The sequence below is a fragment of the Diceros bicornis genome, chromosome 12 (assembly GCF_020826845.1).
Source record: "Diceros bicornis minor isolate mBicDic1 chromosome 12, mDicBic1.mat.cur, whole genome shotgun sequence".
NCBI classification, from domain to species: domain Eukaryota; kingdom Metazoa; phylum Chordata; class Mammalia; order Perissodactyla; family Rhinocerotidae; genus Diceros; species Diceros bicornis.
Window position 1 is genome coordinate 64,641,849 of NC_080751.1, and position 23,674 is coordinate 64,665,522.

General features: G+C 39.7%; 1 protein-coding gene across 3 annotated transcripts in view; it reads left to right on the top strand.

The window, feature by feature from the left end:
- CYRIA (CYFIP related Rac1 interactor A) overlaps positions 1 to 23,674 on the top strand; it is a 104,644-nt gene that overhangs the window by 63,945 nt on the left and 17,025 nt on the right. For all 3 annotated transcript variants that reach the window (XM_058551759.1, XM_058551758.1, XM_058551756.1), the window contains one exon: positions 8,500 to 8,579. In XM_058551759.1, coding sequence (XP_058407742.1) covers positions 8,510 to 8,579 — 70 coding nt within the window. In that variant the 5' untranslated portion in view covers positions 8,500 to 8,509. The remainder of the gene's footprint in view (positions 1 to 8,499; positions 8,580 to 23,674) is intronic.

Consider the following 23,674-nt stretch of genomic DNA (forward strand, 5'->3'; position numbering starts at 1 on the left):
CTAGAGTCAGGAAGATCGGATTGGAGGCGATTTGCAGGACGCAGGCAAGCTCTGCTGAGGGTCTGCATTAGGATAATCAGGGTAGGGATGGAGAGAAGTGCGCACAGTTTTATGAACCACCGAGGGATGTCCGCTGTTGAGCACGTTCTGGTGAGACCCCACTAACATACAACAGAAATCCTCCAGTGGCAGCAATACACGGCGCCTTATATTTTTGTGTCTTAAAAAATGGATTTGATGTCTCATTTACTTTTTGTGTTAGTGAACATAGCCTGAGGTTGAGAGCCAGGACATCTCCGTTCTGGTCCCTTCTTTGGCCTTAATGTCCTGTGGGTCTTTGGGCAAGTGCTTTTTTGTAAAATGCGGCCTTTAAAAAGATAATTTGCATTCTAATGCAGAACATATTCTGATGACATTTAGGACTACGGATTGGGAGGTCCAGAATCCATCTGGAAGACTTTGGGAAGGATACTTACTCTACCTGACCCATGAGTTTTGATCTGTGAAATGGGTCCAATAATACCTTCCCTACCTTCGACACATGCTCCTTGGAGGATAAATTTGGTCAGACTCATCTTTGACAAAGATGTGATGTTACATAAATATACGTCAGTGTTGTATTCATGACTGGTCTGTGGCTTGTATGCTAACTATGTTGCAGAAAAACATTAGGATCAGCCAGGACTTCTTAATCTCCCAAATATTGAATTATAGATCAAAGAATCTAAGTCTTTGATTTCTTAAAGTATTTGCACAAAGGTTGCTAAATATTGTAGATTCTAGAAGGTATTGGCTCATTCAAAGTGCTAACAAAACCCATCCTTTCTGATAGAGGCATTGGGCATTTATCATCTTAAGAAAAATATTAGAAAATAAAATCCCAAGGGCTGCTGTTTTATCTATTTTTTTCTCACCTTCTGTTCTTTATTGATAAAAGGTGGTATGGGCTTAGGAATTCTCCTTTCAAATAGTCAAAGCCACAAAAGAAATATTATAAATGCTTGTTCTCTCATCATGAAAATTGGGCATTGAAATTCTAGCGTACCCAGGCGAAGGTCAGCTTCACAGGCCTGCACCCTGGGCCTGAGTCCTTTGTTTGATAGTAAACCAATAAATTTCCTCACAAACTAATGGCCACATCTTTTTAAAACAAACTCTGGTTGATTTTATTTGGTTTTACACTCTGGGAATACAGCTAATGCTATTATTTAATTTTTTTCTTTCAAACAAAAACAGAGTTCCGGATAGGAAAAAAATATACATGTGGTTGTGGAGGTGGGGCCGTGTGTGTGTGTACGTGTGTGTGCACGCGTGCTTTAATTCTCTCTTCTTTGGGGGAAATGGAAATGTTAGCAGAGAACTCTTTCTTTAAGAGAGTCAGTGTTTTCTACTGAGCAGCCTTAGAGCCAACTCCCATGGAAGTGATTTTGAGCTCAGAGCCAAGAAAGTAGTCATAGTACCATGTGTACGTCCCAAATTGTCACCCCTGGGGGATAAGAGCCTCCCTTGGCAGGGACATGCAGGCAGTCTTCACAGGCACTCTTAGCACCCCTACAGTGACTAGAGAAACGCCCTCCTTCTAAAATATTTGGAAAAAAACGTGAAAGGATTCGTTTCAAAATTATATTGCAGTAAATGAGCCTTGAGGAATAAGCCTTCTGTTTGTGGAAGACTTGCCGAGTCACCCAACTTGTGTCTTTTGCTCTCTTCTCACTCTTAATTCCCCCAGGAAGCTGGAGAGCTTCTCCCAGCCAATCCAGATTCCCAGCGTCCTTCATGCCGGGGTGGAAGCTCACCTGTTCTATGAGGCTAACTTTTCTGGGAGACTCCACCCCATATGGTTTTCTCTCTTCTCTAAATTCCTAAAGAAATATGTCCCTCCCTGTGCATGCCATCGAGTGGTACTAGTGTAGAGCTGGCCACCTTGGAATCTAACAGGAACTGTAGACTCTCTCCCAGAAAAATGAGAATGTACATATAATCATGTGATACCCTGCATGCACTTTCCACAGACCACAGTCTCTCAAAGTCCCCAAACAGGGACTTCCTAGGGGTCTGGAGTCCCAGGTCTCCTGTGCAGAAAAGAACACAGATTTTTGGGTTCCTGTAAGTCAAATGTAACTCTATCTTTTATTCTCCTGTAGTCTTTGAAAAGATGCTTAACCATCTGAACCTCTTTTTCTTCCAATAAATGTGAAGATACTTATAGCTATCTGAGGGTTGCTGGAAGGTTTGAGTGAAGTAAAGTATGTGAAAGATCCAGCACAGGGCCAGGCTCACGGAGACACTCAGTAAAATGTGCATGTTCTTGTGCCTCTCATACAGAATAACAATGATAATAATAGCTTTAATCACTCTGATTGGTACATAGTATGTACTGGTATATACTATTTTCACATTCAGTTAACATTTTTGAGCACTTGCCATTTATCAGAAACTTATTATGTGCTTCTGGGTCAATCACATTCTTAAATTAAACCTAGGCTGTCTCCCTCAGTAGGATGTGTATCCCCTGAACTCCAGGCTCTGGCTTCCATCGTTGCATCCCCACCCCGAGGTGCCCTGTGTATACAGAGTGTCCAACGAGGATCGACTAATTCCCCCAGGGTCATTAGTAAAGGTGGCGTTTTTATTAGAAAACCAAAAGGGGACGAGGAAACGTCCCACAACACTGTTGCAGATTCCCTTTCCTTGGGAAAGGAATCTGCTTCTTCCTTTTGTTTAGATAGGTCATGGTCACCAAGAGAGTCAGCGCCGAGGAAGTCTTTTGGCCGTCATCCCAACCCCCTCTTCTGTAGTTTGCTGGCAATCAGTGTGTTACCCCGTCCTTTAGCATTTCATTCCTTTTCAATAGAGATATTTCATGAGCCACTTTGGTCGGTTTTTCATTGTTACATATTTGTATTTTCCTTGGGCTTGATGCTGTATTTATCAAATGGGGTATGCATAGACACAACCATTTGGTTAAAAATTGCAGTTTTCGATGATTTTTCTGGCATTTGCTGAAAGAGTAACCTAGCTATTCCTATTTGCAAAAGCATTTTTTTATGCTTGGGGTTTTTTGTGTTTAAAATGGGTATTAATCTATATAAAGTTATCTGAAGACCCCAGCCTCTAATTATCACAAACTTACATAAATATTGTTCTTTTGAAAATTTAATTTTCTTTCATAAGGATTTATATATTTTCAGTCAGCTTCTATATTTAATTTTGCTAAATCTAAGTTTTCTAATCCCTAAAAAATATATCTTCCCCTTCATATATTTTGAAGATAAAATAGGAAAACGTATCTAACATAAGGTGTTTGAGACATGGAAAAATAGCTTGCAGTGCCAGCTATTAATACCTTTAAATATTTCCCTGATTATAGTTAAAGCGGTTTGCATAAAGAATCATGGATCTTGGGAGACCGAACCTGAAAGATAAAGAAAAATGCAACTTATATGATTCTGGGGATGTTACATTTCTTTGGTTCCCTGAATATCGTAAACCATAAAATGAGTTGTAATGTTGAATAATTATAGCTAATGTTTGCACAGATTTTTACAGCGTACACAGTGCTTTTACACTCCTTTCATTTAGTCCTTGCAAGAATCCCATGCAGGAGATAGAATTACATGATTGTTGTATAGCTGAGGACCCAAGACTCACAGCTAAAATGAGTTGCTCCAGAATAGTGGGAGAATTAGATGTGCTTATATTTGTGCAGCTCTTTCAAACTTTTCTCTATGATCTCATTCATCTGCTACTTACACTATATGTCTTTTGAAAATATCAGTTGGTCATATTGTTATTTTGGCCTCCTCTGTGCTTCACATTCTCAAGCCTATGTCTTAATCTTTGTCAGTAACTTCCAGCTTGCAATGCCACAGGAAAACAGGCTCAGCAAATAGCTAAAGCCGTCATGCTGAAGACCCAGTGGCCCAGATGCCCACATACCTTCACTTTGGTAGAGAAGGAGCAGTCCTGGGAAATCCAGCCATGGAGGAAGACTGGTGCCTCTAAGAGCAAAAGGCCATTCAGAGTGGTCACCAATGAAAAGAGGACCACTTTCCAATGCCATTCTCCAAAAGCAGGAAACATCTCAAGTAAAAGAGTCAGTGAGTGTATTTGCAGGCCCATGCCTTCATGAGTACTTATCCAGCTGGTATATCCTTTCCTGTCTCTCCATCTGGTAGCCAAGACCTTGTACTTCCCTTGCTGCGCCCCTACCAGACCCTCCTCACAGGAATGAATTCAGATCTCACAACACTCATGTGCACACTGCAACTATATCACGTCCCAGGGAGGTTTCTCTTTAAGATGGTCTCTGAAGATGCCAAGGGAGTCGATGTGTGTGTATGTGTGAGTTTAAAGTAAGCCTAAACTTTACAATATAGATAACATGCTACCTTTAAAGAATAAACATGCTCTATACGTTATTGCTTGAGCTCTTTTATGCCTGGAATCCCTCTTATCCTCCTTTATGACTTCTGTTTCTAATATTTGAGTACCTTTGTATCTACATTTTTTACTCTATTTCTTTCCTTCTTCAGATTGGTTCTCCTCCCCCTCCTTTATTATTGGGGAGACTTCTCCTATCCCTGGAACTTACGTAAGCAGTTTCTTTACCTATAGAAACAGCCAAGAATCATCATCAGAATCATCGTTTTAAGGGACTCAGGCTAAGGTCCTCGGGTTAAAGTCCTCCCAGGGGGCTCAGAACACCGGTCAGGTTGAGGTATTCCTCTCTGATATAAGCTTCCGCACCGTAGAGGAGAGTGGCAAGTAGCTGACATCTCTTGGGACAGACCCAGCAGCAGGTCACATTAGGAGTGTAGCCATGGAGTCACCAAATAGAGCCTGGAAACCAGATTTCCAGCTTTCCCAAATACAGCCCTGGACTGCCAACCAGGCTGCTCTGCCACCCATTTGGCTGCAAAACCACCGCTGTGCCCATTGGAACTCTGAGACAGCCCTTCCTCCGATATGGCTTCCTCTGTGTGAGTCTCCTCTTGGCCGGAGGAGATTTCTCTTTGTCTCAACTGTCTCTTAGCCATGATGACTTCCTTTTCTTTTCTTTTTTTTTCAATCAAAAAATGCTGTACTGATTCAGTGAAACCCATTTGTTTTTATTTTCTGAATACCAAATCTTGAAACAGACCATTGTTTCTCCTTTGCTTTGGCTGTTGGAAGCTCAGGTCCAAATTGATAAGTCATGTCCGGCGAATGTGGAGACTTTATGGCCTAGATGACCTGTAGCTTGTGTACTACTTGCCTCTCTACTTTCATCTTCCTATTCTACTTGTATTCTTCTCTTCCCTCCACTTTCGTTACGTAAGTATTTGCATTCTCTGATAGTGTATAATAACTTATCTTAAAATCTTTTATTGAACAAGATAAAATATTTTGAAATAATCTCCTTGTTAATTAATTAAGCCACCTCTCCAATAATGTGGTGCATGACAATGTGTTTTGTATGCACTGAGGAGCTGTTGGAAAAGATTGGAGAGTCTCTATCATGAGGAATATGGCTGATGCTGTAGTGGAAGCCCCATGAGTAAGGGACCTTTCCAAGTAGAGCCCTGGTTCCAATTAAAAACAACTATGGTCTCTACACAGTGATCATCTGTGTGATGTTAACTCGCTTTGTAGACCTTAAACCACAATATACTTCTATGAATTCTTGTTGCTTTTGGAGGAGAGCAGTAAGCATCAAATCTTTTGGCCATGAAGGAGATGAAGTATTTCTGTACTTATTCAAGGAGTTTGTGTTGAAATGCACATTTTCTAGGTTCCATAGGACTGGACTTAACCCCTAATACTATAATAATGTCCTGAAGTTGTTGTTCCAGACAGTTCCTATTTCAGATGTGAAACATCTAGGATACTAAGAGTTCCTTAATTGACCTTGTTTGATGTTAGAATCATGTTCCAAAATATTTGACCATATCAGCCAGCCAGCTTAAATAACCTTTTGAACAGATAGAATTCTACAGCCAGCTAATATTTGGATGTATTTCCACGTGTGTTCCTTTCAGTCTGTAACTAATTTTAAAGGCTTGACATATTTCTCAGCTAGATACTTTGACAGTAAAATCGTGCACAAGACAGAATTTTCAGAGGAAGCTAAATCCATTCAGGTCTCTTATGACACATTAATAGCACCAAACTAGGGAGATTAAGAATATTTAACTTCCATTAAGGCATTTTGTATCAAAATTGGGGCTGCTCCTAAACAGCAGAATCATCTTCCTACAAGAAATGCCTCTGGGTCTGAATTGGAATTGTTCCTTAAGCTGGAAACAGATTCTTTCCGAGAGATCCAGGAGAGTTTGTGAATGTTGCTCAGTGGCAGGGATTGACTAGACCAGTTCTGAGTTTTATTTTGGCAGAACCTACCTCAAACAGGGCTTTGCTCAAAAATATCTTAAAAGGAAATGTGCATCAAGGCAAGGGAGGAAGAGAAGAATGACAGAAAGAATAAGGAAGAATCTTTTGGAAGAGACAAGCGTGGTGTTTGCTTCCCATTTTGTGCATGTGTGTGTGCATGTAGTGTGTATGTGTGTGTGCACATGTGCGTGCCTGCCCAAATATTTATATACCTCAAGATGGAAGAAGTCTAAGAAGTATCTAATCCAACCTTCTTCCCAACATATAGCTCATTTTTACAATATTTTTAAGAGCTGATATAGTGTATTTCTACTTAAAAACCACTAGTGACAGGAAGCTCACTATTGCACAAGGCAAATCACTCAATATTCAGACAACTCTGATGGTTAGAAATTTTTTCATGATGTTGAATGAAGATCTGTCTCATTATTTCCTCAACGATCTTAGTGCTCTTCCCTAGAGCTGCGTAACCTATCTAATCCATCTTCCATAGGAAAATCGTAAATAAGTATATGAAGGCTGTTATGATAATCATGATAATGATGGTGGTGGTAATTATCATCATCATCTTCATCAATGGTAAAAGCACATAACGTTCTTGAGCACTTCCTATAAGTGCTGTGCTAAGCATTTTATATTTTTGTATTTTTAATCCTCATGAATTGATGAAATAGCTACATTCAAAAATTCCTTTTACAGATGAGAACACTGAGGCTTAGCGAGATGACATAGCTTGCCTTAAATAACAGAGCTAGCAGGAAACAGAGCTAGGATTGAAATCGACCTCCCCAAGCAGTCTCTTTTCTAGCTTCCCTTTAGCAGCTTATACCATACCAGGTGATGTCTGCAAGTGTATGAGTGTTTTCTCAGGGGAGGATTATGGAGACTAGATTACACCACCTTCTGCACCCAAGGGAGCTGCTGGCTACAAAGTCATCCTTTTAGTGCATTCTTCTCTCACCGCATCTTTCTGATAGTGGCATATTTTTAAAAACTCCTTGTGTCAGCATAAACACTGTCAGAAGCCATGTGCATAGAAATTGCAGCCCTGCAGTTCCCTTCTACTGGTCTAGTGATTTTACAAGTTGATCCTTCACAACTGAGGTATCTGAGTTGTGAGTTAGAGAAATGCCTTCCAAAGAGCATAGCACCCAGCATGGAATTGTGACTCCATAAATACATGCTGACTGAACGAATGGATGATGACCTCCTGAAGAAGATAGTTTAATGTCTACAGTTGAGAGCAGTAGAAATTTTGCTGTTTACTTAAATAATAACTACATTTTCCCTATTCTTTTTTTTAGGTTGAGATTGCAAATATGTAACAAATTTGTATTTCTCTGTTGATTTGACTCACCTGTGCAATTTCATTGAGAATAACTTTTTGGATCTTATGCCTTTTCTTTTTTATGCTTCATGATGTCCCCAGATCGTTACTATTGAAATGTGAAGTTATGAGAGCCTCTGACTTGCCTGGAAGTTGCAGTTCTAGGAAATCTGGCCTCCTGTACAGACCAAGAAGGGTCCCTGGGGCTGTAAATCTGTGTTTTCTAATCCCTTTTCCTCAGGAACATTAAGAAACTTCCCTTTCTGGACAGATATTTTAATAAAGCCCTCAGTGTTGTGCCTGTCCATTGACATGGTATATCCCCACATCAATGGAACAGAAACATAGCGCTGCAATATTAACTGTTAGGATTCAGGGGATTAGTGAAGGGGAAATGGAAACACTTCATAGAATATACCTAAATTCCACCTCCTGATTCTTTGAATAGAGTGTTCTTCAGTTAATTTTCTTTACAGTGAACGAGACACAGGATGCAAGTGTATTCTCCAGAGAGAGCTTATGACGTTTTTCTCATTGTTATACTTTGCATGGTTTAGGCCAGATGTCCCTAAGTTTTAGAGATGCAGCACCTCAGAGATATTTATCAGCCACTGATTCAGGAATGAGTTGCTAAGTTATTAGTCATCTCCCGGTGTTGGAATCACTGCTCTATCTGGTCTTTGAGTGTAGCTATTGGGGGTCCAGTGGTATTTATGGAAGCTTATCAACTATGTCCAGCCCTTTAAGAAGTCTATTTTTTATACTGCTAATGGTATTTGGTTTTGTGTTGCCTCTCCTAGGTTTGCTGGGATGGGAAACCTGCTCAAAGTCCTTACCAGGGAAATTGAAAACTATCCACATTTTTTCCTGGATTTTGAAAGTAAGTTCCAAAAATTAAAAGATAATGATGAAAACTTTTCACTTTCTTTGTAGCTTGTTGATAGGGAAATTTTAACATAAGGATGTTATCTGATACTTAAACCAAATCCAGATGTCACTGTGCATTTGTTTCTAAGTCTTCAAAGATTGTTTTCCTATTTTTTCAATAAACCCAAGAGAAAAATCTTGGTAATGTGTACATAATTTTCTTTGATTTTAGAAGTGATAAGCTTTGGTAGGTCTAGCATAAATTATCACCATGTATTTTTCCTAATAATTTTCTTAAAACACTGTGTCATATTCCAAAGAAAAATAGTAGACATAGTAATTTACATGGATTAATACAAAAGAGATATCACTAGATGTGAAAGAAAAAGTGATCAATACCAGAAACAAGGCTTCCAGATGATTTATTTTTGAGTCATCTCTGTCTGTTCTTTATATGTTATTTGATTACACAAAACCATTTTAGGATTTTGAGATATACTCTTTTCATCTGAAAGGTTATGTTTCTTTTATCAAAAATTTTAAAATTTTTCCTAAGGTAAAATGGCTTATGAATCATGACTGAATAAATACAGAGATTTTTTCTTACCTTGTTTATTTTCTTGATTTAATATATTTACAAATAAATGACATATTCATGTTTAATCAACTAAGCTCGTGTTTCCACCTTCACTCCTGTGCTCCCCTTTTTTTGAATTACAATTCCAAGCACAGTTAAATGTCGTTTTCCAGAGTATTCACTATCTGTTGCAAATTTTAATCTGCTTTAATTTTTGAAGTATTTTATTTATATTAAAAATAATAGTTGCGGGGCCAGCCCGGTGGCTTAGCGGTTAAGTGCGCACGCTCCGCTACTGGCAGCCTGGGTTCGGATCCCGGGCACGCACCGACGCACCACTTGTCCGGCCATGCTGAGGCGGAGTCCCACATATGGCAACTAGAAGGATGTGCGACTATGACATACAAATATCTACTGGGGCTTTGGGGAGAAAAAGGGAAAAAAAGGAGGAGGATTGGCAATAGATGTTAGCTCAGGGCCAGTCTTCCTCAGCAAAAAGAGGAGGATTGTCATGGATGTTAGCTCAGGGTTGATCTTCCTCACACACACAAAAAATAATAATAATAGTTGCGATATCATTATGTGTAGATTAAACCTTCTAGCAGAGATTTTCTAAGTAAATGTTAGAAGACATTTCCAGGGTGCAGTAAACCAAAAGATAAAAGCTCCCTAGTGTATCTTTTCACTATCTTTGGTGTTTTTAAAATAGCTACTTGAAAAGGAAAAGTGGCCCCAAAAGCTCATGTGTTCTGAAAAAAATATTTAATCTATATGATATTCAATGAAAGATATCTCACTTCTGATTTAACTCAGTTTTCTGTTGTTCGTATTTGTATTCTTGTTGTTTGGCTGGGTTTGGCTGGGTCTGGCTGCGTTTGTTTGGGTTTGGCTGGGTTTGGCTGGGTTTGGTTGGGTTTGGCTGGGTTTACTAGGTTTGGTTGGGTTTGGCTGGGTTTGGTTGGGTTTGGCAAGGTTTGCTGGGTTTGGTTGGGTTTGGCTGGGTTTGGTTGGGTTTGGCTGGGTTTGGCTGGGTTTGGCAGAGTTTGGTTGGGTTTGGTTGGGTTTGGCTGGGTTTGGCTGAGTTTGGTGGGTTGGGCTGGGTTGCTGGGTTTGGCTGGGTTTTCTGGGTTAGGCTGGGTTTGCTGGGTTGGGCTGGGTTTGCTGGGTTAGGCTGGGTTTGGTAAGGGGTGCAGCTGGGAGCTCAAGAACAGATTGATTTGATACTCCGAAAAAAATGGGCTTTTTTACTTGTGTAACTTTTGCTACTCCTCTACAGTATACATATCTTTGTTGTTGTTGTAAAAATGAAGATTTATTAATAACTGTAAAGAATTTTTACAAAATAAGTTACCTATTATTCCACCACCCTAATTTTACTACTTGCATTTTTAGTTGGTTCCTTCCACTTCTTGTGACATGCATTTTACACTGTTGCATCTGGCATATACAAAGGCCAAAATAGTGATAAAACACTCCAGTCACTCAAAACTGTGGGGGCATATAAACTCCTAGGGGAGTTATATGCCTGTTGTTTTTTGGAAGCTCTAAATTCCACATGCACCTGTGCATGCTGCTCGCAAATGCTTACCAGATTCAGTGGCACCCATTTGCCTGTTTAGCTTTTCTTGGATTCTTGGCTTTCCATATTTCCACAAAGAGTAGTGTTGAGTTCTTTGTCAAGTCTAATTGTAAGAGCATTTGAAGTGACAAAAGTAAAATCTGCAGGGATTTGAAGCAGTGGTTTTCAACTAGTGTTCTCTGGAGCACCAGAGTTCTGCGATTATGCCTCAGGACATCCCACGCCCCAATGCTTAGCTGAGGAGCATCTCTTTCTCCCTCCTACAACCAGAGTACTCTGATCTGCTCAATCTTGTGTTTTGGACATTTTCTTAACATTTTTTTCATAGAGGTCACCGTGGCTGAAGAGAGCATTTAAAAATCTTAAACTTTGGGGCTGGCCCGGTGGCGCCCCAAAGTGTGCCCGTTCCGCTTTGGTGGCCAGGTGTTCGCAGGTTCGCATCCCGGGCACACACTGACGCACTGCTTGTCAAGCCATGCTGTGGTGGTGTCCCCTATAAAGTAGAGGAAGATGGGCACAGATGTTAGCCCAGGGCCAATCATCCTCAGCAAAAAGAGGAGGATTAGCATCAGATGTTAGCTCAGGGCTGATCTACCTCACAAAAAAAATTCTTAAACTTTGATGATGGTTTATGGTACCAAAACTGCATTTGTAGATATATTATAAATTTTTTAAGAGGAGGAAATGTGGACTGAGTTCCCATATCTGGTCACTCAGTACTAGGGCTAGAGCAATAGTATTTAAGGAAAATATAAAACTATAAATTTATAAAAATATATAAAATCCTGTGTATTTCCCCATCAATCCCAAGGAGAAGATTAATGTTATTGCACTGAAACTCTGAGAAGATAAATAAGTAGGCTGAAGTCCCACAGGGAATGATTAGGGAACTCAGATCCCTCTGGCTTTCCTCCCCCTCTGCTTTGCTTCCCTTAAGTGCTCATCACGAGCAGCTTCCTAGAAGAGCTACAGCCATCATTCTGTTCCTGACCAGAGAGGGACATCTTTATCATCTACAAACTAAGATGTCTCACGGGAAAAAAATAATTTTGGCGTCTTGATTCTGCAAATCCTATTTCCTAAAGATGATTTTCAAGAGAGGATTATGATGGACCGGAAAGGTAGGGAAGGGAAGTGCCGTGGTCATAATTTTTCCTTGAGTCTGTAGACTTTAGCTCAATACGGTAACAGTACGTTGAGTACGGTTATAAGCATCTGTGTAAACCAGGCAACATCAAAGAGACAGAGCTAAACAAGGGCAGTAATTGCCTATTGAAGTCTAGTGTGGAGGACAACACAGGCACACAGTTTAAGACAAAATAAAATAAGGGGCTTAAGAAAGGCACAGTGTGGCTTGGGAGTAAAGTGGGAAAAAGAGTGTACATCTCGTTTCTGTAAATGGAAGGCTATAGAAGGAATTGGAGAGTCTTCTTGCAAGAGGTGGCATTTAGAATGGGCTTTGGAGAATGAGTGGTTTTTCTACAGGCGTTGACGGGAAGAGGAGTTTTCCAACAGATGGAAACTTCGGGATAGGAAAAGGAAAGGCGTGTTTAAAGAACAGCTAGAGGCCTAATTTAGACAGAGCACCAAATGCTTGTTGAAAAGAAATAGAAGCCTGGCTTGGGTTAAACCACAGCAGGTATGGAAGCTCAGAGGTCCATAATTGGAGCTCATCTCCAAAGAGAGTAGCTGAAATCTCTGAGGTAAAAGTAGAGAGCAGAAAAGAGCTGAGCAGATGGGAACTTCAGGTGTGCTTATGCTTAAGGGGAGATTGAGTAGTTAGAGGATCCAGGAAAGTGGCTAAATTGAAGAGGAAGGAGGACATTTTACTAAATTGAGATTCCCGAAGGCAGGGCTGGGGCACCACTTCGTTTTGTGACCCAGCACTTAGCCCTGTGTTGAGCACAGAGCATTGGGCACCGAATGAGCCTTAGTAACAGATGCTAGCTGTGTGAAGGTGCAGAATAGAACAAGCTAGATCCAGGCAGTCAGGAAAGCACAGAAATTCAAGAAGGAGGGAGTGTAAATGGAATCAAATGCCGCAGAGTAGTCAACAAGGATAAAGCTTGAAAAGGGGATGATGAATTGGGCAGTGAGCTGCCCAACCACTGGTAGCCACTGGGAGAACAGATTCAGGATTTATTACTTTGAGTACAGAGGCTGGATGGCAAAGAGTTAAGGAGTAAGCAGTGGAGGGAGGAAAGAAGGCTGAACAGCATGTGAAAACAGCTTAAATGAATTTGGCACCTCTACTTTGAGTGCCGAATATTCTTTTTGAAGTCAGTGATGGAATATAATTGAATTGGGTCAAATAGATATAATTAAGCTGGGTCAAAATATAAGACAAAATTAGACACATCTGTCCTTAGGTTTTCCAGTTGTATAGATCTGATGTAAATTCTTGTTTGACCTTTGCAGTGAGTTCTACACTTTATGCTCACATTTCTCCAAACCAGTTAACATCTTTTTCATTACTGTTTTTTCATCCTTACTGCTTTTTTCTTTTTCTCTCTCCACTTCCTTGTCTTGTCTCTATTTCCTCTTTGAAGGCTGGGAGAATGGGCAGGGGAATAGAATGCAGCCTAATTTTTCATGAGTGATGGTTTTAGGGACAGTGTGTTGGGAGATGTGTGCTGCAGGTCTGCTGATGATTGTCCAGTCAGATCCTCCCATTGTGGTAACAAAACTGGGAGCAGCCATTAGCCTTGCAGTGAAGCAGTTCCAGTGATTCCCAGACCAAAATGATCATTAGAAACATCTGGTGAGCCTTCTCTTTATGGAGTTGTCAGGGCCTTACCCCAAAATTCTGATTCAGAATTTGGGTCTATTCCCAAGAATCTGGTTTTTCCCACGTTTCTCAGGTCTTCTGATGATAAGCCAGTTTGGGAACCACATTTAACTAATGCATCCAAGTGAGGCACTAGCCCACCCTAGTGTTTGGGACAGGGGAGCTAGCCAAGCAACTTTTCGAGATCCAAGATCCAGAGCTGAGGTCTCCAGAATTGGTCACAGAGGGCCTCTTTTAGTCCCTGTTTCCCCATTCTCCCTTGCCAAGCAAGCAGGACAGAGCAAGCTGTGAATCAGGGCTATGACTCTAGAGTGACACACTTCCTCAGGCCTTCACACAATATCTACCTTGGAGTAGAAGGTGTCCAAGATAGATAGAAGTTTAAGTAGATTGAAATCCATGCAAGGACACCTTGCTTCAAAGAAACTCTGTTTCAGCAAATAACTCGATCTATCAAAAGATTCCTTTGGGATCTGAGTAGACACTTCTCCGAAGAAGATAAACAAATGGCCAATAAGCACATGAAAAGATGTTCACTATCATTAGCCGTGAGGCAAGTGCAAATCAAAACCACAATGAGATAGCACTTCACAAGGGAGTTAATAAAAGATGTTGGTGAGGATGTGAAGAAATTGGAACCCTCATACACTGCTGGTGGGAATGTAAAATGGTGCAGATGCTTTGGAGAAAGTCTGGCAGTTCCTCAAAAGGTTAAACATGAGATTGCCATATGACCCAATGATTCCTAGGTATATACCCAAGAGAAATGAAAACATATGTCCACACAAAAACTTGAACATGAACTTTCATAGCAACAGTATTCATAATAGCCAAAAAGTGGAAACAACCCTAATGCCTAACAACTCATGAATGGGCAGATAAAATGTTGTGTATGGATTCAATGGAATATTATTGAGCAATAAAAAGAAATGAAGTACTGATACATGGATGAACCTTGAAATCAATTGCTAAGTGAAAGAAGCCAGTCACAAAAGACTGCATATTGTATGATTCCATTTATGTGAACTGCCTAGAATACGCAAATCTACAGAGTTAGAAAGTGGGTTACTGGTTATCTAGGCTTGGAGGGGTTGGGGAGAAATGGGGAGCGATTGCCAATGGGGATAAAGTATTTCGAGAGATAAAGAAAATGTTCTAAAACTGATTGTGGTGATGGTTGCACAACACTGGCAGTATACTAAAAGTCATTGAGTTGTACACTTTAAATGGATGAGTTGTGTGGCATGTGAATTATATCCAATAAAGCTGTTCTAAAAAAAAAAAACAAAGATTCCTTTGGAAAATTCAATTTCTTGCTTCTGGTTAATGCTAACACCATTGTACCTGCCCAGAATAGACAACTTCTCGTCTTTGCCTCACTATTCTACTTTTATAAATTTATATTCATTTCATTTATTTTCGCTGAAGCACAATTTGCATGTGTTGAAATGCATAGATCTTAAGTGTGCTTTTCAATCAGTTTTGACAAATGCCACACCCTGTCAAGAAACAGGATATTTCCATCACTCCAGAAAGTTCTAGTATGCCATTTCCCAGTGAATCCACCCCACTACAACTCCACAAAAACAACTACTGATCAGATCTGATTTCTATCTCAAAGATTAATTTAGCTAATCTCTAAGTTATTGAACTCCATGTAAATGGAATCATACAGTATATGCTTTTTTGTATTTTTTTGTCATTCAACCTTATGTTTTTGAGATTCAACCATGCTATTACATGTATCAATAGTTTCTTCCTCTTTTTTGCTGAGTTCTCCTCCGTTGTATGACAGTTTGTGTATTCATTCTCCTGTTGATGAACACCTGGGCTATTTCCTGGTTTTGGCTGCTATGAGTAATCTGACTATGAACATTCTTGTAGAGTCTTTGTGGGCATCATTTCTCTTGGAGAAATACCTAAGAGTGGAATTGCTAGGTCATAGGGTAGTTATATGTAACTTTTCAAGAAACTGTCAAACCGTTTGCCAAATGGGATGTACTGTTTTACATTCCTACCAGCCATATAGGGAACTCCAAGTGTTCTACGTTTTCTCCAACATTTAGCATTGTCAGTCTTTTTTCTTTTAGCTATTCTAGTGGTTGTGAGATGGTATCTCATTATGGTTTTAATTTGCATTTCCATGATAACTGGTAATATATACTTTTTCATGTGCTTATTGGATATTTGCTTATCATTTTTAGGAAATGTCTACTCAAATCTTATTCCCATTTTTAATTAGGTTGTTTTTTCGTTGTATTACTAAGTTGTAGGAGTTTCTTACTGTATTCTGGGTACCTGTCTTTTGTGAGATATAGCTTGCAAATATTTTCCCTCAGTCAGTGCTTGCCTAGTTATTTTCTTAATTATGTCTTCATGAACAGAAGTTTTAAATTTTGATGAAATGCAGTTTGTCATTTTTTTCTTTTATACTAAGTGCATACTATATTCTCTTTAAGAAATCGTGGACTATCCCAAGATCATAAAGACATTAGTAAAGATACTATGTTTCCTTCTGGAAGTTTTACAATTTTAAGCTTTACATTTAGGTCAATGACTGATCCTGAACTAATTTTTGTATATGTTGTGAGAGAAGTGTTGGGTTTATTTTTTTTCCTGTGATATAAAATTGTCTTACACAGGTGCATTGCTTTAACACCCTTATCAGGCAACTGTAATATGTGTGGCACTACTTCTGGACTTTCTATTTTCTCCCATTGCTTTATTGATCCTTTTCTGAATTAATACCAAAATATAACAAACAAGAAGTCTTAATGTCAGGAAGAGTAAGTCCTTCAACTTTGTTGTTGTTTTTTTCACGACTGTTTTGGCTGTTCTAGTTCCTTTACACTTCTAAATAAATTTTATAATTTATTTCAATTTCTACAAAAATTCTTACTTGGATATTGATTATAATTACATTAAATCTGTAGATCAATTTGGGGAGAATTGACATCTAAACAATATTGATTCTTTCTAGCTATGAATACGGTATACCTTTACATTTATTTAGATATTCTTTTATTTCACTCAGCAATGCTTTATAGTTTTCAGAGGTCCTGAATATCTTCTGATAAATATATCCCTAGACATTTCATATTTTGACTATAACAGCTTTTTTATGCTTAGTGTTTACATGGTATGTGTTTCCCCTCCCTATCTGTGCCTTTATCTTTATAGTGTGTTTCTTATAAACAAAACATAGTTGGCCCTAGCTTTTTCATCCAAGCTGATAATATCTAACTTTTAATTGGAGTGTTTACTCCATTTACATTTGATTATTGTCTGTACATTTAATTAATGTTTGTATTTGACTCTATCTTGGTGTTGATTTCCGTTTGTTATATTTGCTCTTTGTTTCTCTCAATGTTTTCCTGCTTTTTGATTAAAACAAATAATTTTTGGTATTCTCTCTTTTCTTTTCTGTTGACTTTTTAGTTATGCCTCTTACTGCTTACTTTAGAGATTATAATATAAATCTTTAATTTACTGCAATCTATCTTCAAAATGTATTCTTTACTCTATGAAGAATTTAGGAACCTATCACAGTATATTTCTAATCACCACCCTTCTACCTTTGTGCTCTTGTTCCGTTTTGCTTCAATGTTTGCTAAACTCCTCATTGCAATGTGTTTTTTTTTTTTACTTTCAACTCTCAACAGTCTTTTAAATGTGTGTGTGTGTCTGTGTGTATAATTTCAATAGGTCTCTTATATTTACTTGCTTTGGCTTTCTCCCTTCCTTCTCACATAACCAGGTCTCTTTGGTATCATTTCATTTTAGCCTAAAGAACATCCCCTAAGAGAGGATTTGGACGGCAGCTTATGTTTATATCATTATATCTCTTATCCAGTGTCCAGCATAGGGTTGGGCTTGAAATATTAGATTACGAGCTTTGATTTTTGGATTGACGGGAATTTGGTAACTATATGCAGAGCACCTCCTGCACTGTAGCGTCAGGCAAAAATAGCAGGAGTGAGGATGGGGTATTAGTGGGGCAGGGAGGCATAGAGGGATGACATAGGGCACATAAATATAAGAACATTAGAAGAACGTGACCTCTTCTTTAAGGAGTATATCATTTTTTCGGGGAGGTAAGATGCAAGCACACTGATGAGACATTAGTACAGGCAGCAGAGAAGAAGTCTGTAATAGTTAGAACACAGAGCAGGTGATGGGCTAGCCAGAAGTGCTGGTTCCGGGCTGGACTGAAGACATGTTTTGTAGAAGACAGTAACTGAGAAATGGTTTTCTTATAAGACAAACCCCGCTTTATGAGTATAATAGGAATGCCAAGAACAGTAACGGGGGGTGTGTTGGGGGTGGGCGGTGTTGAGAAGGAAGTTCTAACACCTCCAAACCATTGCGGTTTCAGAAAGGCTCTGAATATTTTGACCTGTTAGGGCTACAAGCTCCTACTCTAAATCAAGGAGGGTGTCGGATGAACTGATTGTCTGGGATTTTTTTGTTGACGCAGACCACTTCTTGCCACTACTGGCCCTTCTTTCATCTCTCCCTCTCTGGTACCCTCACATCTGCTATGGCTATTCATAGGAGGCTAGATAATCTTGGGAGAGGAAAGGGGGAAAATAAGAGATGTTTTTGGTCACTTTACAAATGAAACAAACAAAAAAGGAACAGAACAGACTTGGGAAAGAATTTATGCCAACATCATTCACAAAGATTCCTTAAATTTCTAGCAGTTTTGCTTTTTAAGTGCTTTTCGTTTATGTCAACACCCTCATTATAATCCTACAGTTCATAGTCCCCACAGGACCATACAGGGAGGAGACAAGGCTCTTGTTAGCTTCCCTCCCTTTACCAAGAATTAATCTGAGGCCCAGAGAGATTAACTGGTTTGCCCTGAGGTCCAGTATTCAGTGAGTGTCAAAACTGGTAGTAGGACCTGGGTCTCTAAAAACTCCATCCTTCCCCCATGATATCACAGGGACCCCACTGCATGTGAATGAAATAGACAAGCCTTCAAGTGCCTTTACCCTCCCTGCTCTTTGCAGTCCCTCATCTGATTGTTCCATGGGAAAGGGCTCTGGGCTGTGGCACAGGATGACTAATGTTCCTGTACAAATAAATATGTCAGCCCAGTCACACTTACATTTTCCAATGGACCTTTGCAATTTTATGTTGTTTCTGTAAGCAGTTAGTATTCTACCATTAATCATTACCATGTTACATCCCCAAATGTTAATAATAGATATTTATGTTGCTTAGAGTTTATCCTGAAGGGGAGGGGGTGGAGAAGGGAGGAAGTGGGTGGGAAAGAAGAGCTATAGATTTATTTATGGCTTTGGCACATCCTTTTTGCTGTACCTTTCTTCAGTGTTTTTACAAAAGCTGGTGGGGTGCAGAGATAGCGATATATCCTATTGACGAAATGCTGGGGCTTCCTTCAAAGACAAAGACAGCTCCAAATAAATTGTGTCTTCTACTCACATTATCTGTGGTTAATTTGTTTGATTCTCTGTCAGATTTTCCATACAGTACTGAATAGGTTGTTAGGAGAAGGTATGTGTGTTCGTGGTGCTTGTGAAGACAGAGTGTGTCCTTGGCTGATTTACAAAGATAAGAACACTTTGATTGGACAGCCCTCCTCTGGTTTGAGCCTTGTAGTTGTGCCCTGGGGTATGTTCACCCAAGATGTTCCTTCCTAACAACAAAGCACATAGCCACCTTCCTCTCTATCCCCAGCGTGGAATGCCAAGCTTTCTGCTTTCGGTAAATACCATAGTCCTCCACAGTGAAACCTCCACCTGACCCCGTGACACCAACATGCTGACAGTGAATATCCACTGTCACTAGCAAATTGAGCCAAAGGAGGATAAATAGATTATCTGTAAAAAAAAATGAATACTGTTTAACTATCTTAATTGATAAGAGGGAATTTTTTCCATCAAAAATTCTAGGCACTTGGAATTCAGTGAATTCTTGACAACAGTTGCATGTATTCAAGGTCACAGTGCACATGATACATTTTCATACTTTCCACAATAGCAAGTCCAGAACAGGGTTTAAATCATCACCCGGGGAATGGCCTCCATAGGTTTGTTCCAGGGCTTCTAGAAGTATTGGTTTCTGAAATTGCCTGTGTAAATCACAGGGATTTTTTTTTAAGAGCTTCATTATTAGACAGAAACAGACCAGCTTTATGTAACCATTCTTCTCAATTTTGATGAAATAATTGGTGATGATTGGTTTAGAATGAGATTCTTAGAAGAATTCTGTGGCTGCTAGTAGAGGTAAGGACCCATTTCCATAAGTAATATTATTGGTATGCCTGTGTGTGTGTATCTTTGACTGCAGTTCAATCTTTGTGTTAAAAATAGAAAAACAAAACCCATAATTCAGAGTTTCTGTTCACTCAGCAAATGCTTTAGGAGATTGCTTATAGGTTAAATATAGTAACCTTTTCAATCATTAATTCTTCAAGGTCTTTTTCAAGATGTCTCTCTTTGACGTCTGAAGACACAATAAATTTTAAAAACTTGATTACCAACTGAATCTGAATACGGAGAATGCCAAAAGTATGGACCCCAAAGCCTCTTAAAGGATATTCCAGAAAGCAAAATAACAGCTTTAGGATCAGGAGAATAAATATAAGTGCAATTTTTCACTCAACAAATATCCTATTAGTGTGTAAACCACATTGAGGAGACATTGAGGCCATAGATAAATGATGGATGATTTAAACAAGTGTTAGTGAAGGTGTGACTAGCCAATTTGATTGTGGGCAAATGCATATATCTGAATGGTAAGAGATGTCAGTATAAAAGCCATGTGGGGAGAAGAGACAGAGGAGAGGATCTAGAAGTGATAGGAGCTTCATTTCTTTTGCTGCTTCCCAACACTCACATTCTCCACCACCAGGTCAGTTTCTTCATTTATTCATTGATTCGTGACGTATTTATTGACTGCCTCCAATGGGTAAGGCATATGGGGGCACTGAGGACAGAATACACACCCTGTCTCCAAAGATTTCAGAATTCAAAGACAAGCAGAAAAACTATCACAAAACACAGTGTGAGAAGTATATTTAAGTCATTCACTCAGCTGTTGATTCAGCAGATTTTTCTTGAGCAGCTGCTATGTGCTAAGAACTGTGCTAGGTCTTGGAGATAGAATGTCAAGTGAAACAAACAGGGCCAGAGTCCCACAGTCTAATGGATCAGATTCTCATTAATTAGTCCTGACTATCTGATCATTTAGCTGAGGGGTCAAAGTAGGATAAATCATGAACTTCCGTAGGGGTATGGGCCAATGCCAAATGTTACTTAGGGTTACACAGTCCTTTTCCCATTTGAAAAGAGAAACAGATGAGGGCTTCTCCCGTGCAGCACTCTCTACCTTGGAAGTTGATGCCACCAGTGATTTGAGTCTCCCGAGAATCTCACAGCTCCCTGGCCCAGAAGGCAGAGACCGTGCTGTTGGCGCCAAAGGTTTAATCATTAGCTGGAAGAAGAGGTGACTTCAGTTCCATGACAGGAGAAGGAGGAAAAAATAGAGTATGTAATAAGACTAACAAATTATGGAAGAAAATGAGGCAACACATTTCTAAGTCGGGCTGAAAGAAGGAAGGACGGATTGAATTTGTCCCACCCACCCCTGCTACGTGGAGCCACATGAGAAGCATTTCACATAGGACACTAGGATATCTGCCAAAAGAAACATTTTCCCAGAGAGGGAGGCTAGGGACTGAGGGTCCTGTTTCACAGATCATTCCAGTTTCCAGGAGAGAGGTACAGTGTGATGGAAGGTATTCACCACAGCCCCCCAACTCGACCGCCTCTGGGAGAGAAGTGACACCACCCCCACATTACTCGTCCAACTCTCTGGTCACGTAAATGTCAGTGTTGATTTGTATCCGAAAGTGTCACTTCACCTGGGAGGGAAAGAGACGCTCCCCTCTCTGTAGCCAGAATTACTTTTAGGCCATTCTATCAGAAATTGTCTTATTTTTGAAGCACTTAAGAAAGAACTCTATTTTTAAAAACTGACTTTAAAATCTTTCTCCTTTTGTGTTTAAGCAATCATCAAAAGGATGGGTTTTTTGCTTTTGTTTTTCCAGCACTCCTCTTCTGGCCTACTTAGCTGTAATTCTGTTTTGTCTAAAACTTATCAAGTGGTGACTTGCTATGTTGGAGCCATGTGACAGTCAAGGTTAGAAGGCTTCCTTTTCTGGTGTCTTCTTCTTCAGATATTACTTTATACTATATTCAAATAGACTTACCCCTCAGAATCTTGGTCACAGGCTCCTTTTCTTTTCCTCCTCTTCAAATATCTCTCTCTCTCTAGAAAATTCTCTTTGTTTAGTTTGTGATTTTTCAGTACATTCATCAAAAGGGGAAGGGATTTGAGTGAATGAGTTTTTGATTTTTATTTGTTTTCTAGGACCTTACTTTGTGTTTTTGTCATCTATTCTCTTCCCTGACTTTCTTCTTACTTGGAAATTTCCAGCATTACCCTGGAGTTCTGTTCCACTGAAATGCTTTTTTCAATTACGGGCTGCCTAGCTCGTGGGTTTTTAGGTTTCTATTTAAGACACCCATATCACTTTCAGAAAAGTTTGAAAAAGCAGGAAAAGATAAAATATAAAGTGGTTAATATTGTTAATAACATCGTACCTGAGAAAACTTAGCAAGTGTTTGTGGGAAACAGTGGAAGCATAGAAAAGGATGGAGTAACGCGTTTCTTTTTCCCCTTTTGCTTCCCAGGCTAGATTCCGTCCTCTAACCTGGCAGGTCTCTTTCCTCCTCCAGGCCCAGGCTTGCCTTCACCAGCTGCCAAGCCCTTTTCACACCCTTCATGGATGCACTCCCTTCAGCCTTCCATCTGCCCAGCTCAAGTCCTGTCCCTACATTAAGTGATTTCCACTCCTCCCAGACAACACTCATCCTTTCCTTCTCTGAACCCTGGTGCACATAAATCTTAGTCCCTCATCATTCCTTAGTTGAAATCCATCTCATTCCTAGAAGGTATAGTTTACAAAATTTCTGGATGATCTATGAGGGCCTATAATTTTTTTTCTAAAGAGAATTACCATACACTGATGAATTTTACCCTTCATTTCCCAGGTAACGCCACTAATTGCTTAGGTGTTAGCAGGAGTGGGAAGTAAAATGGTATAAAGTCTCCATGGGCATCACTTCTCAAGGCTCTTGAGTTGGATTGGTGTAGGCCCAGCAGATGGCCACTGAAGCAGGAGCAGTGAAGTCTGGCCCAATCCCTGCTCTGATGCTCAGTCTCTCTGAAGGCCCTGGCAGCATGGTCAATACGTCACTTAGTTATCACCTATCTTGTGAATTCTGTCTTTCATACCCCAGAGTAACACTAGTGAATTACTGCTTCTCACAGGATCAATCCTTTGTGCTCCTACCAACATTAGTCAAAACTGGAATTTGATCTGAGGAGTGTTAGACCAGGCATCACTCTGTCCTACCCTTTCATTAGTGAGGTCTGCTGAGAGAATTCAGTGCCTTTGGACTTGGATTTTTGAAAACAGATTTTTGGGAGGTGATATCTACTCCCTTTCTCCATTAGCGGTGCCTTTGTTTTAGATGGAGACTAACTTCCTTACTAGCCTGGGCAAGTTAGCCTGTAGTATAGGTATTGTGAGATAAATAAAGCCCAGTCCCTACCACCACTCAACTTCCACCCACCAACTTCCCCGAAATGCTGCTGGGAACAACAACATTGGCTATAGGAATATAATCAGGTGGGAATTCACTGAGGAGCTAAGGGGATGCTTCTGTGATGGTTAGAATACATTCTTCATTTATGTAAGCTTGAATGTGTCACTTATTTTTGTGGGTAACATTCCCAGTCAAGACCCAAGATGAACAGTACAGGTGTTTTTAAAATGGACTCCTTGCACTTCTTGAGTTCGCTTTCTATATATCGTTGTGTTCCAGAAAGATACATCTCTGTCATGGCTGTGAAGTTAATTATCCAATATTTTAAGCTTTTTTGAATATGGAAATATAAGGGAGATGGTTTTTCTATACTCAGATTCACAGATTTTCAATCATAACAGAAATATTCAATAGCTTCTGCTATTAAAAGTGGACTCAAAAAGACAATGTTTATTTCTTCTATCACCCAGTGCATCAACTTGGCACATAGTACGTGTGCAAAAAATGTGTTTTACACAAA